The 15080-nt window shown below is 36.0% G+C and overlaps 3 protein-coding genes across 4 annotated transcripts; 1 reads left to right on the top strand and 2 right to left on the bottom strand.

The window, feature by feature from the left end:
• Positions 1-658: 658 nt before the first annotated feature.
• On the bottom strand, positions 659-2838 carry LOC148784824 (uncharacterized). Its single transcript, XM_088876118.1, has 2 exons — positions 2521-2838; positions 659-1747 (listed from the first exon to the last, which is right to left on the bottom strand). Exon 2 carries the CDS (start codon positions 1741-1743, stop codon positions 667-669), a length of 1077 nt encoding a protein of 358 aa, XP_088732244.1. The 5' UTR covers positions 1744-1747; positions 2521-2838; the 3' UTR covers positions 659-666.
• Positions 2839-5030: 2192 nt separating this feature from the next.
• On the bottom strand, positions 5031-10631 carry LOC105178629 (Tetratricopeptide repeat (TPR)-like superfamily protein). Of its 2 annotated transcripts, none has more exons than XM_020699432.2 (7): positions 10423-10631; positions 9734-10046; positions 9034-9324; positions 8007-8255; positions 6645-6769; positions 6057-6155; positions 5031-5689 (listed from the first exon to the last, which is right to left on the bottom strand). In XM_020699432.2, exons 1-7 carry the CDS (start codon positions 10485-10487, stop codon positions 5116-5118), a joined length of 1716 nt encoding a protein of 571 aa, XP_020555091.1. In that variant the 5' UTR covers positions 10488-10631; the 3' UTR covers positions 5031-5115. The 2 variants fall into 2 exon arrangements, with proteins under 2 accessions (XP_020555091.1, XP_020555092.1); XM_020699433.2 differs by lacking the exon at positions 10423-10631 and adding an exon at positions 10139-10306.
• A 546-nt stretch (positions 10632-11177) lies between these two features.
• Positions 11178-14740, top strand: LOC148784823 (uncharacterized). Its single transcript, XM_088876524.1, has 7 exons — positions 11178-11324; positions 11465-11788; positions 11873-12304; positions 12353-12899; positions 13323-14088; positions 14184-14426; positions 14545-14740. The coding sequence occupies exons 1-7, from the start codon at positions 11178-11180 to the stop codon at positions 14738-14740; spliced, it is 2655 nt and encodes an 884-aa protein (XP_088732650.1).
• Positions 14741-15080: the final 340 nt, after the last annotated feature.

Raw genomic sequence — 15080 nt, 5'->3', positions numbered from 1 at the left:
TTTTCAATGATCCTATACATCATTGTTTTACCTGGGTGGCCAAGTCTATCATGCCACAAAGTAAAAATACTTTGATCAGCTAACTTCGGGTTAGTGATACTATGTGTTTCAACGGAGCTTATCAATGTGCCATATAAACCAGAACTATATGTTCTCATTCTTTCTAAAACTTGCTTCTGGCCAGTTTTATATGTTGTAAGGTACAGATATTCGATACCATTTTCATTCATGGTTTCAATATGAAAACCATTTTGTCGAATATCCTTGAAACTCAATAAGTTCCTTTGTGATTTACTCGAATATAAGGCATCATTGATATGTAATCTTGTTCCTTCAGGTAACAAGATTGTAGCTCTTCCGGAGCCTTCAATAAGATTACTAACTCCTGAAATAGTACTCACATTTGTTCTTGTCATTAACAAACTTGAGAAAAATTTCTTGTTTCTCAAAATTGTATGTGTAGTGGCACTATCAACAAGACAATGTTCCTTGTCATTGAGATTTGTAATGGCTTGATCCATTCTATATAAATGAAATAGACATATAATAAGTAAAAAAAACACTTCATTCATAAAATATAAAAACATTACAAGATTAAAGAAATACCCTATCAATGAAAGTAAACGTAACTGAATAATAGAAACATACTAATGACATGAGATAAATCTAATCAACAAGCATGTCAAAATCCTCAGTAATGTCACCAAACTGTAGGGGCAGCTCAGGGAGATTTTTATCTTCATTTTCAATAGACTGAAAAAAATCTGAAGCATCCATGTGGGTATTGTCTGAGATTCCAGCCTCAACAAAATTAGTCTCAACTTCTTTACCTTTCGCTTTTACAGAAGCCTGGTATAATTTGACCAGATGTTGTGCCGTACGACAGGTACGGGACCAATGTCCAGACATCCCACATCTATAGCAAAAATCTTCATTTGTAGTTTTCTCTTGTTGATTCTTTGCCTTGTTCCTATTGTTCTTTTGAATATTGGGATTAATCCATGTATTACCACGACCATTACCGCGACCACGACCACGGCCGCGACCGCCACGACCACGACCATAAGAATGGCCCCGTGGTGAGCCATGGTAACGACCATGCCCCTTTCGTGAAGAAGTAGCATTTGCTTCAGGCAATGCTGCTGAAATTTCAGGAAGTGGCTTGGAACCAGTGGGTCGGGTGTGATGGTTATTCAACAAAAGTTGATTATTTTCTTCTGCAACAAGCATGCATGAAATCAACTCTGAATAGGTTTTGAACCCACGTTCCCTGTACTGCTGCTGGAGTACAAGGTTGGATGCATGAAAAGTAGAAAATGTTTTTTCCAACATTTGTTCATCCGTCACATCTTCTCCACATAACCTCAACTTTGATACAATTCGAAACATTTCAGAATTATATTCAGCAATCGTTTTGAAATCTTGCAGTCGCAATTGTATCCACTCATATCTTGCACGTGGTAAGATTACAGTCTTTTGATGGTCAAATCGATCCTTTAAACTCTTCCAGAGTTGAAAAGGACTTTTGACTGTTAAATATTGAGACTTCAGGCTCTCATGAAGATGATGACGAAGCAAAATCATTGCTTTAGCACAGTCTTGCTCAGAAGCAACAGTATTTTCTTTTATTGTTTCTCCCAATTTGCTACTTGCCAAATGTAGTTCGGCATCAAGAACCCATGATAGGTAGTTTTTTCCAGAAACATCAAGAGCAACGAAATCCAATTTTGTGAGATTGGCCATTAAGCTACAACAAGTTTAATATGCACTTTTAGCATAATATTCAACATATACATAAAAGTAAAATAATATGTATTACATATGATATAAAGTAAAAATGACATGAAATATTACTAACATTAAGTTACCATGTAATTAGTATGAATTATAATGGCATGTGTACATGGAATTAAATAAAATGTTTGCCTTAAATCTTATAATGTTACAAATAGCAATTAAATGGTATTCATGCCAAATCATTTTCTTAATAAATAAATTTTGTTGCATATACTAGCAAAACATGTAAAATACATACATGGGCATATGAAACAAAACTATGTTATCGAAAAATTATCAGAAATCAAATAAATAAACGAAGAAGCATCGGGCTTCTTGATCAAGCCATTATCTCAAACCACTTCAGGTGGTGAGAAAATTAAACATATACTTATCATCGCTTCAGGGATGATATTGCACATAGTTGGTATAAAATATTTCACCTACTACTGGAGATGATTTTAACTCATTACTTACTTCAGGAAGCAATGAAATTTTATAGAACATATCCACTTCAGGGGATAAAATCAAGAATTGTATGCCTGCTTCTGGAGGCAATATCACATCCACTTCAGGGGATAAAATCAAGAATTTATATATATATGTCTACTTCAGGAGACATTGAATTATATAATATAATTACTCATATTTTATTATGAAATATTCAAGGATACAAGTAACTATGATATTGTAGAGGTAAACGAACAAAGAATAAAAATTATACTAATAAAATTAACATTTTACCTTGATCGATCGTAACGTAACGTCGTGCTGATAACGTGTTATAAACTTAGAGAAATTCTAAGTTTATTGGCCTATCACTCCTAATAGAATATAAAGTAAAATGTATATGTATTTCTCTCCAAAATCACTTTATTCTCTCCAAAGACTATATACAAATGAAATACATGGTGGTATTTATAGACCACAAAAATGTGGTTACAAAATACACCATAAATCATTATAATTACAAATCATAATGGGGGATACAAAAGGGTATAACATAGTGGATATTAAAAATGAATATGAAGAGGTGTATGCATTCATATATACATATTATATATAATATAGATTTATTTTTGAAGATAATATAAAATAAGTATGGTATGTTTGATGTTGTTTAATAGGAGACAAAAATTACTGTTCATTGTCAAATCATGTCTCTTTTATATATATCTTTTATATATATTTATATATATGTACGAGTATATATATAAATTTTTTAGTTGTAGGGTCTATAATTAATGTAGACTTATTTTGACAAAAACAAATGAGAAACTATTTCAAAACATCTCAAAACACCACCAAAACTTCTAAAACAAATCAAGGCAAACATTGTCCATATTTTGACTCATCTCGGAGATGAAGCAAAATTAAAACCAAACATTATGATTACAAGTTGAGATGTCGGTTCTACCCATTGAATAAAATTGGGGAATAATTATATTTACGTTCTCTGATTTGTTTATTTAAATTATTGAAATAATTACACTTTCCTTATATGAGGCTTGATGTAATTATATGTAATTTTTTTTTGTTTTGAAAATTATTTCTAGTATTTCTAAGGTTTGTTTCTGTCTAATAAATAAGTTCCTTCGTTTGTCAAAATTCATCAATTTTATAATATTAACAAAAATAATCAGAAAAAAAAAATTGTATTGACCCCTGATTGACTTATTACTCACTGATTGCAGGTCAAATAAAATTTTTTTTATGATCAGATTACCCTCAAATGTCTTCACACATTAACGCATATGAAGAGGTATATCTTCACAGTTATAAGGGTGGTTTAGTTCGAAATTTTTTTTTATCTACAATAAGTCAGTAATTAGTCAATCGAGGGTAAATATTAATTTTTTTTTCAGTTTTTTTTTTTGTTAATATTAGCAAATTCAATGAATTTTAACTAACAAATGGACTTACTTGTTAACGAAAGCAAATTTCACGGTGCTAGATGTAATTTCTCAAACTATATAATATGTAATTATACCAAACCTTAGGAGAGAGGAGTGTAATCATCCCTAAATTATTTATATATTTTTTTCTACGATTACATAAATCGCTCTTAATAATTAAAAAAATAGGGATCAATTGTGTATTGATATTGACATTTTGGGAAATAAACATGTAATTTTTCAAAAAATAAAAATATTTATATATAATTATCTAAAAAAGACACGAATAATTTATATAAACAGAAAATAATTGAGAAAAAGTAAATTTGATTATCCCACAGTTTAATGGTCAAAGTATCACTAAATTCTCGTTTTTCTCTAAAGAGTTCTCCGCGGGAATGATTCGTTAGATGTTCTATTTATAGAGTTTCTTATTCGTTGTAAAGTTTTCAAAATTATTTGTCTCACCCAACATCTCATTTGTTATAATTGTATTGGTGGTACGCCAATCGTCTCACGTTAATTGCAAATGAGAAAATTTAAATATTTTATAAGTCTCAAAACCTCTACTCCGTAGTAAAAAGCCTTTGATATGTGTAATTATATTTGTTATCCTTATTTATGATTTGTTATGTATTATAAATCATATTTTCATATTAATATGTTGTGTATAAATTATTTATTGACAATAAAATTTTGTTATAACTTAATTTTAATGGTAAGTAGTTTGCCATTTTAATCATGTGTGTTATTCTTCGATTTTTATGTTTGACCAAAAAAATTGAAATATTGATTTAAGTATTAAACTTTTGGATACTTTTAATTACCACACAGTAATTTAAATATTTTAGTATCTATTTTCCTATTTGATATTATATTGTGATGGAAAAAATATTATTTTAGTTCGTTAAGTATGCCTAATTTTAATTTTAGTCCGATAACTATGTCCATTTTTGTTTAGGTCCAGTAACTTACGAAATTGCTTACTTTTAGTCATTTGGCAGATTTTTGAACAATTTTACCCCTATGAGTGTATATGAACTAAAACTGCCTTTCAAAAGTTGCATAGGAGTAAAATTGTCCAAAATCTGCCAGAGGACTAAAAGTAAGCAATTTCGTAAGTTACTGGACCTAAACAAAAATGGGCATAATTATTAAACTAAAATTAAAATTAGACATACTTATTTACTGGATCTAAACAAAAATGGGCATAATTATTGGACTAAAATTAAAATAATATTTTTCCCTATTGTGACAGGCTCAACTTTTTGCAGAGGTAATTTAGAAACCTTTTCCCAATAGCTGTAGGGGACGATCGTAAGACATCTACCACAAGTACACAAAATCACTGGAAGAGGATACAGATGAAGGGGATTAACAATATATATATATATGCATTATATTCATAAAACTGACGTAGAAATTTGAAAAAAAAACATAAAATTCACAAGTCATAAGCTTCTACGAGATGTTGGCTACCTTGGTAGCTGCTGCTGATAGTCATTAACTCATCATATCTATCTTCAAATGTGTTGCCCTCATTTGCATCATCGTTGTCGTCGTCGTCAACTTCATTGTCTTCAACATTGTTCAAGAACTGATTGAAAGAGAGATTGTCGATGAGTTGTTTAGCTTCCGTTTGTTCTTCTAGAGTTTTCGCTAAGGACAGGAGAATATTCTTGGCTTTCTGATCAGGAGGAATGCCGTTGGATACCATCTCGTTGAACCAAACAACAGCACTGCCGAAGTCCTTGTTCCTCCCAAATGCATCCATAATCGTTGTGAGTATGGTTGGATTGGCTTTAATGCCGTTGACACGCATGTCCTCGTATTTCTCCATCATTTTCTCGAGGTTGTTTGCTTTGGCATAGCCTTTGATAAGAGTTCCATGAGTAACGACATTTGGTTCAAATCCATCTTGTTTTATCCTTTTGAAGAACTTCTCGGCACCATCCATATCAGACGAATTGACATAGGCAGATAACATAGTTGTATAGGAACAAAGATCCGGGGAACATCTACAGCATGGTAGGAGAATAAGAATAATCACAATCAATTTTTCAATAGTGTCACTCCTGGGATGATAGTCCATATCTTTAGTTGCCTATGGTTGCCAGGTAAAACTAAGGTTTCATGTTGACAAACTCAACATAGGAAATGGATAAAAATTACATGATCAACGGGTTACTTAATTTTGAAGCCATCGACCAAAAAAGTCACCATGAACACGAGCAATATTACAAGCATTAATACACATTATCATGCAACTATTTCTGAGATATATTCAGCAAGAAATCATGTTGTATGTGAATCAATTGAGCACAAACCTAGAATCATGAGAAATGCAAGTAATTAGTATATGATTTACGAGTAAGAAGTTTTCACCTGTCTCTTCTCATGCTCTTGAAGACAAGTCGTGCTTGCTCCACCATTCCAGAGATTGCAAATGCATCAAGCAAGATATTATATGCTTTCTGCGTCGGCCTGGAAACAGATGCATTTGTGGTCATTTTGGCAGTTTGACTATCATCAACTTATCATTTTTTACCATATTGATCACTTATCATCAAAGTTATGTTTTTCTGTTTCACTAATTTCATGAGGGAAGATCTTGACAATGAACTGTTCCATTAATTTCATGAGTTATAAATCAATTAAGCATGCTATCTCTGGTTCAATAAATGTGTTTTCTCATTGATTATGTCAGAGAATTGAACTCCTGTTTCTACTTGATCCACTTGTTTTCATATTTTGTGAGGGGAAGAGGTGATTTGAATGATGAATTTATAGAAATATAAAAAACAGACCATGCATACATGGAAAAATAACAGTTAAAAACATCATTGTAGTTTGTTACGCAGGATAAGAGCATTGACAAGAGTTGGAGATGAAGAAGCTATAGTTTGTACGACTTCTTCACTTTCTGGTAAAAGTCAAGAGTTCACAGATTGCAAAAGTTCTAGGAAATCACACCTGACACCAGCATCAAGCATCTCCTCAAACACAGCTAAAGCCTCTTCTTCTCTTCTAGCTTTCCCATAGGCATTAATGAGCAGTGCATAGCTCACAACATCAGGTCGAACACCCGCCCTTTGCATCTAGCATTACGAGTTACTTCATAAAGTTTGATAAATTCATCATAGGGGCAATGCAGCAAATTTGCACGCATATAACTGAGTGGCAAATCAAAGAGTAATACAAAGAAAATACACCGAAGGAAGTGCTTGAACAAAAAATTACTGACAGAATGTTAAGATATTAAAATGAGGCTGCCAACCAATAAACTCATAAGCACCAACTGTGTGCAGCCAGTTGGATTCTTTTTGTTTTTTCCTTCTTTCGGCAGCAATTAGCACACAACTTTAAAACGAGTTCACCAGAAACATATGTATAAGACAAGAAAAAAAAACACAGGACATAATGAACATCAAATATAATTTGGATTGCTATACTTTCGTGTCCAAAAATAGATGGAAACATGTTATTTACCAACAATAAGAGTTAGGTATATAATCAGGTAACTGATACAGGGGACAGGAAGAAGCAAGCAAAACTGTCAACTTATGTTAATGAGAATTTTAAGACCACCTCTTTTATACTTTCTTAATGGAGGTGAAGGTAAATATTTTTTTAAACCACATTTTGAAGTTTCAAGTTGTACAAGCAAAATAAGAGCCAACCTGTAGAACAAAGCACATGGAATATCCGCACAACTATAAAATCTTCGAGGATAAACAAGTTTTGCACAATGAGTTTCATTCTTTTTTGAATTCAGCTATTGATACCTCTTTCCTATTGAGGTCCGTGAACCCAACAGTTTTCATAACATAATTTATCATTATTTTGCTTACAATCACTTTATGATGTCAAGAGATTCCTCGAGCATCTTTTCTTAATTTTTAAATTTTAACAAGATCTTACACCTTTTTCCTGTTGTTGTCTTATGCACCTATAAATTTTTCATAATATAATTACCGTTTCTGCTTTACTATCATTTTATGATCTCGAAAGGTTTGAGCATATTTATCCATGTTAATCTTTTGCAAGGAAGTGCAAGCATGTCTTGGTGCATGGGAAAAGTAAATTAGTTTCTGGCAAGAGTACTTTGGTCCAGACTCAAGGGGACCCCAAAATAGAACTCAAGCATGTTCTTGCCCGTTCATGTGCTCAAGCATGTCCTGAGTGTGTTCTTTTCCAACTGGATTCAGATAACGCCAGATGTATTTTGGGATGCAAGCAGAACAAACTCTACCACCTAAGCTATAGGCAACCTCAATAAATACTGTACAAATGGGTCTTGATAAAGTGGTCAATCAAGACTGCAGAAGCTTTTACCTGGTCAAAGATGTTGGCGACCTCCTTATAGTTATTTTCAAATGACATCAAGCTATTATAAGTAACTGTAGTCTGTTGAACTCCTCTTTCAGGCATCACGGCAAATAGTTTACGAGCTTTGTCATAACTCCCCGCCTTCTTGTACATATAAATCATCATGTGGAACATTTTTTGGTCTGGTTTTAGAGGTGAAATCTCTTCATGTAGGAGGGTTTCGAAGATCTCTTCGGCTTCTTTAAATTTGTCTCCCTGAAATACACCCAAGGACAGAAGAGTTTTCAATATTGTCACCAATACAGAATCTATAGTATGCATAAGCAAATGCATTCTTGGTCATAATGATCTAAAGCAAAAATAGTGAAGGTAGGGAGTAAATAAAAAACTTAATGAAATCATACAATTAACAACAAAAACTTAGATCATGTCCGGTTTCAGAAGTAAATGGCAGGATTGTACTTAATCGGGCATTTATCATTTGGGAAGTTGATCGAACAAGGAGTCAAGTGATCCTCATAGGCATCAAGAACCTGAGAGAGTTTTAACCACTCATAGAAGTCATTGTTCTTCTTGTAACCAAAAAAAGAAAAAAGACATTGTTCTTTGAAGCATTAACGTTTGAAGGGGATATAGATGACTATTCAGCAACTTAAAATCTGTAAGTGGCTCAGCAAACCATGACAACATGTCCTAAAGGTCATGATGGAGACGATTGGCTCAGCAAATTTATGGTTTTGATGATGTCATGGTAGAGACTAATATATGCAGCACACTTGGTCTCGATAACTTGCATGGGAAACTTAAATAATCTGCATTCTACAAGCTTTGACATTGTTGATACATCTTAGGCACAGGCATCAAGTATCACTGGGCCAGCCTTGAAAAAGAGTATCGATGCAAACTGGTAGTTCTTTTTCTTTTTTCTTCGACTCAAAACACAATATAAATTTTACATACAACTTTTTCCACAGTTTAGAGACCAAATACATCAAGATTGAGAAATGAAATAGAAATGAATAGCACCAGTTACCTCAACAAATATTTTAAGAATTATTTGATATGTCACAGCAGATGGTTCAGGACCTGAAGATTGCATTCTACGAAATATAGCTTCTGCTTTGTTGTATTGGCCTCCTTTTCCATATGCTTCCATAAGAGCGGTGTAGGATCCAACATGAGGAGGATACCCCTTTCTGTTCATATAACTTAAAACTCTCTCAGCTTTGTTGAAGTCTCCTAGTTTTCCATAGGCAGTAATAAGCATCAGAAAGTCCATCTCCTTAAAATCCCACCAATGTTGAGTACGTAGCCATTCAAGAACCTAGCAGTAAAAAAGTTAAGGAATAAAACAAATGTTATCAGAATCACAAATGAAAGAAAGAGAATTAAACTTTTACATCGTGTTCTAGGAAAAACAACAAATACAAAGATGCATACAGTTTCAACAATCCAAGAATTTGAGCTTCCAAATTAAAAAATCTTCACTATGAACAAGATACTTTGTATATATGTAAGTATCTTATACTATCACGTAAGCCACGACTTACAGTCGGAACCAGTCCTAGGCCTTCTTTTTCTTTTCTTTACAGCCTATGCAAACCGTAGCTTCTCTACAACATTATTATCGTAAATAAATTAAATCAAAGCAGCAAAAACAATGAAAAATTACGGTCCAATCAGTCGAATAACCAAGAAAATAAAAGAGAAGGGATGCTAAGTCTTTGCAATACCTCACTAACAATGTGCCACTTCTTGAGTTGCTTAAATCTAACCAGAGTCCCGACAACGAGGTCCTTTGGCAAAGCCTGGTTCTTGACCCTCCGGCTCTTGAGCACTGCAACAGCAGAATCTGCTTCCTCTATTTCAAGCATCAACTTCCTCCAATTCCTCTGGTCCGCTTCATCTGCAGCATCCTTAAACACCTCCACTTTCTTCCTCTTCTGCATGAACTTTCTTGGTGCCAACATCCCAAGACACACCACCTCTGCCCTTTTACATATCCTAGCATCGCCATCTACAGAGTTCTCAAAACCAACAGATTTTCTGGAACCAAGAAACACCATTCATAAGATACACTCACACACAGCACACATCACATAATTTCACATAAAAGTTACTAAACCGCGCATACATACCCATTCTCAAGTGTCAACAATACATTACCGTCGCAACCATTTCAACAAACATTTACAATTCACCATAAAAGATGCAAATTTAGCAAGTGCTAAATCCCCTGATTACATGGCATTCAAAGAAAATTCAAAGAGCAAAACCCATAATTTCGTCTTGGGCATAAAAGCTAAGACCCAATTAGCAGCTTCTTCCAATCATGTGAGCTTAAAAGACTACTTCCAAATTAAAAAAAAATCAAAAACCCACATAAGTGAAGGAATTAACTGAGAAAAGACACCGAACAGACCTCCAACGAGAAGTGGACGGAGCAGAAATGAAGGGTTTTAGAAACATTATTGACGTTTGTGGCATTTTCTTAAAAATCTTCTAACCACTCCCACAAACTTCAGTTGATTCGCGGAGCAGTCGGCTTCGCAAGCGGGAGCGGTAGGCGTTCTTGAGCAAAGATTTGATTTTTAGATATTTTCTGTGGATAATTCGATTGCAAGTACGGAACGGGAATTACACAGCAGTTTGCTGGTTTAATTATTTTTTACTATAATAATAATAATAATAATAATAATATATATATATATAATAGTAAAATATAATACAAATATAGCAATGCCCGCGACTTCACAATTTTTTTTTTTAATTTTAATAAGAAATTGCTTACAGGGTCGTGAATGTTGTCCGTGACTTTAATTATTAGGGTTGCGAACACGAATTTTTCGTTTCTTTTTTATTTTCTATATAAAGTATATTTATATCTTATGTTTATTTAATTTAGATGAACCAAAATCTTGGGTAGAAATCTTTAGTCGTTAATTACTAATAGAAGGGGTGTTTGTTGTTGAGTTTTACAAAACATATGGGAGGCTTTAGCCTATATTTAAAATAGAAAGGAATTTTTAGTCAAGTTTTTTAAAATACAGGGGGATTTTATGCATTTTGTCCTAACTTTAATTTGGTAAATTTTAAATATGAAGTTGATTGAATATATAATTAAATATATATATATATTGATATTTAAAAAAAATTAAAAAAATAATTCGAAAAAGGATGGACTCTTCTAAAACTCTCTCTTCTCTCACACACACTAGCGCACCAAAAATCTCACACACATCACACGACAGCAACTCGGCTGAGGAGGAGGATGCCGAAATTGGGACTTTTTCTGGAGATGAAGGAGATCCGAAGGCCATGATGGTATCATTGCTGAGGAATTGGGGTGTTTGGACGAGGAGGAAACCATTCTCTGCAATAAGAAAGCTGAAGTCGTGAGTGATGGAGGTGTGAAGGAGACGACCAGCTTTCGATTCCCTGAATTTCTGAAGTTGGCTCGTCAGGTTATAGACAAAGGGGATGCAGATTCAATCACTGCATTGAAGGACTTACAAAGACGTTGGACTGAGAAGTTTGGCGAAGAAGATGAAAGCCCGCCATTGCTGTCGCGTCTTCCTCGCATGATTCTGCCTCGTACTATGGTTCCGTTGCCCATGCGCCAGGAACCGACTACAGACGCGTCCATTGTTTCTGTGGCTGCTATGTCTCCTACCACCTCTCCGATCGCCGCGACGCAGTTCCAACCTATAGCTGTTACTGTCGCATTTGCTATTGTTTCTCATCCAGACAACCTTACTGCTATTAGTCCCTCGTTGCCAGATTCTCCGGTCACTTTTATGGCCTGAAAGGATGTTGATAATATCCAGATTCTGAGGGGTTCGATACCTAGGACTGTTGCTGCAAATTTTCAGATTCCGACAAGTTCACCGACCGGTATTTTTGTCGGTAATGTGCCTCTTCACCCATACTCGAATATTGTGAATTTTGATGATAAAATTGCCAATGTGTTTCATAATTTGATGCGTAAAATATTGTCATATGTGCCACCCATGAGGCAAAATGGGGAAATAATTGTGCGACCCTCGTTGGATACTTTTCGGGAAAAGGTCACGACGATAGAATGCGACAGCGGTGGGTTATTTTTGGGCAAACGCCCATATTATCACCATGTGAAAGATTATGTCACATCCATTTGGCCGTTGGTGACGGAAGTCATAGCCACGGCGAATGGATTTTTCTTTTTCAGCTTTAAGATGGTTGTGGCTATGGAGGAAGTCATTAAGGGATGCCTGTGGTTGTTCCAAGGACAACCAATTGTGTTGCAGAAGTGGAAGTCGGGCATGGTCCTACGCAAATTGAAACATATGCAAGTGCCATGGGTCAAACTTTAGCATTTACCGGTTGAATTGTGGACTAATGATGGTCTGAGTACGGTGGCGAGTGGCATTGGGAGACCGCTATATCCAGATGCGATCGCTCGCACATGCACGAGACTGGATTTCGCTCGTGTATGTGTCATGGTTAACGTTAACGCCAAGCTACCAAAGCATTTGATTATCATGTTGCCAATGGAGGAAGGAGGGGAACACGCATGCAAGGTTGATGGTGAATATGAGTGGTTTCCACCAAAGTGCACCACTTATATGAGCTTGAGACATGCTACCAAAGATTGTGCTACCACAAAAGCCCCAAAACCACCGGTGAATGTATATGTGCAACGTGTGCGACACTCAGCCCCTATTGCACCACCAACAGTGGAAAAGGATAAGGATGAGGCACATCAGTCGGTTGGCCGAGATATACCTACTACACGTAGGGAGCAGATGGATAGAGATAAGGGTAAGGAATTAGTCATCTACAACACTTTTGATGCACTAAATTTCCTTGATGATACAGATGATGCTAGTTGGGGTCCTAATGCAAGCAACCCCATCAATAGTGATCCATGTTGAATGCAGCAGTGTGGAATGTTCGTGGCCTGAATAAGAGGGACCATCAGCTAGCACTGAAAGATCTCGTAGCTAAATTTAGGTTACACTTTCTTGGTCTTTTAGAAACACGTGTGCAAATGAATAATGCCTCTCGAATACAGTCGTTGCTATTGCCTTATTGGAAATGGTTTGTTGATTCTGTGACTGTTGGTAATCGTATATGAGTTGCTTGGGATGATGACATACTTGATGTTCATGTGATTGCGCTGGGTGACCAATATATACATTGCCGTGTCACTGTTAGAGCAACTCATGTAAATGTGATTGTTACTGTTATTTATGGAGCTAATGATATTACTGCATGTCGAGAGCTATGGAGATCTTTTGGAGATGCTAGTGAGTTAGTGTGTGAATGATCCATGGCTGGTAGGGGATGATTTTAATGCTATACGTGACCTCAGTGAGATTTGTGGTACTTCTAGTGATATAAGGGTGGTCATGAAGGAGTTTAATGCATGTATTCAGGATACGGGATTGCTCCCGCTTCCTATGCAGAGTGAGTGGTTCACGTGGCATAATCGTAGCTCCAGCTCGCGTAGCCTATGGAAGAGGTTGGACAGTATGCTTATTAGTGATGCTTGGCTAGAACGACTCCCAACTTCGTACTATTATAGTCTCACTCCACACATATCGGTTTATTCATCGCTGGTGCTCTATAGGGATAGGCAACAACAACTGGGAGGTATGTTCAGATTTGATAATTACCTTACTCTTTCACCGAATTTTATTCCCAGTGTGAAAAATGTCTGGCAGCATGAAGTGGTAGGCGTGCCGATGTACGTGATTACTCATAAACTCAAGGCTTTAAAGCCTGTCTTTCGTCATATGAGGATCAATAAGGGGGATCTGACAATGAATGTACAGCTGGCCAAAGGGTTTCTTGAGACAGCCCAGCAACTGGTTAGCACGGATAGACGGAACGAGTTGTTCCTCCTACAACATTGTTGTCGACTGGTGTATGCCAAAGCAGTTAAGCTCGAACAAATCATGCTACAACAGCGAGCAAAGATGCAGTGGATGAAAGGGGGAATCAATGTTCACGAATCTTCTTTCACAAGATTGCGCAACGCCGGTCTGTTCGAGGGATCTTGCAAATTAATGATGAACATGGGACTACCTACACAAAGCGAGGAGCGGTTATTCATGAGTTTGTCTCCTTTTACCAGGCTCTATTAGATGGAAACATATGGATGCAAGTGATAGATATCTGATACCTGAGGCCATGGGCGAGGTATGTGCTCAATGAGGAGGAGACCCTCATACTCTTCCAACCGGTGACCTCAGCTGAGGTGAAGCAAGCTGTGTTCGATATTGTCGAGGACAAAGCACCAGGACCTAATGGGTCTTCCTCGGGCTTTTACAAAGCCGCTTGGCCAATTGTGGGTCCTCAGATAACGAAAGCGATATTGGATTCTTTGCTACGGGGAAGATGCTTAAGCAAATCAACACCACGCTGCTGGCACTTATACCCAAGGTACACTCCCCTAAGTTGGTACGGATTTTCGTCCTATATCATGTTGTAACATATTGTTAAAAGTGATTGCTAAAATTATTGTTCAAAAGTTGAGTAGGGTGTTGGATAAATGAATCAGCCCTTGTCAGGCTGCTTTTGTTCCTGGTCGTAGTATAGGCGACAATATTATGCTTGCACAGGAACTATTTACAGGGTATAACCAGGTGCATCTCCCACCTAGATGTCCCCTTAAGGTGGATATTTGGAAAGCCTATGACACAGTAGAATGGGACTTTCTACTAGCAGTTTTGTACATGTTTGGATTTCCAGCATAATTTATTCGGTGGATAGAAGAGTGTGTAACAACACCCTCGTTCTTGGTGGGTCTGAATGGGAAATCCCATGAATTTTTTGCGGGCTCACGAGGGTTGAGGCAAGGTGACCCCATGTCGCCTTACCTATTTGTTCTTGTGATGGAGGTGTTACATCTTTTATTCTTACAGTTGATTGAACAGGATGGGCGTTTTTCCTTCCATTAGAAATGTGCTCCTACACGACTTTTTTAGCTTGGTTTTGCAGATGATCTGCTACTATTTTGTAAAGCTGATATGAATTCTATAGGGGTCTTCAAGCAGGGCTTAAATATGTTCGCATCTTGGTCGGGTCTACGGCTTA

The sequence above is a fragment of the Sesamum indicum genome, linkage group LG12 (assembly GCF_026168435.1).
Source record: "Sesamum indicum cultivar Baizhima isolate 11 linkage group LG12, ASM2616843v1, whole genome shotgun sequence".
Taxonomy (NCBI): Eukaryota; Viridiplantae; Streptophyta; class Magnoliopsida; order Lamiales; family Pedaliaceae; genus Sesamum; species Sesamum indicum.
This window is presented reverse-complemented; position numbering and strand designations above follow the sequence as displayed.

Bases quoted from the DNA above. Each gene is read 5' to 3' on its own strand.
- LOC105178629 (XM_020699432.2), bottom strand. From the start codon at position 10,487: ATGCCACAAACGTCAATAATGTTTCTAAAACCCTTCATTTCTGCTCCG. The intron at 6,156-6,644 runs GTGTGATTTCCT...ATCTGTTTCCAG, and splicing joins ATGCTTGATGCTGGTGTCAG to GCCGACGCAGAAAGCATATA. The intron at 5,690-6,056 runs GTGAAAACTTCT...ACCATGCTGTAG, and splicing joins AAGAGCATGAGAAGAGACAG to ATGTTCCCCGGATCTTTGTT.
- LOC148784824 (XM_088876118.1), bottom strand. From the start codon at position 1,743: ATGGCCAATCTCACAAAATTGGATTTCGTTGCTCTTGATGTTTCTGGA.
- LOC148784823 (XM_088876524.1), top strand. From the start codon at position 11,178: ATGGACTCTTCTAAAACTCTCTCTTCTCTCACACACACTAGCGCACCA. The intron at 14,089-14,183 runs GTTATTCATGAG...GCCATGGGCGAG, and splicing joins CCTACACAAAGCGAGGAGCG to GTATGTGCTCAATGAGGAGG. The intron at 14,427-14,544 runs GTACACTCCCCT...TAAATGAATCAG, and splicing joins TGCTGGCACTTATACCCAAG to CCCTTGTCAGGCTGCTTTTG.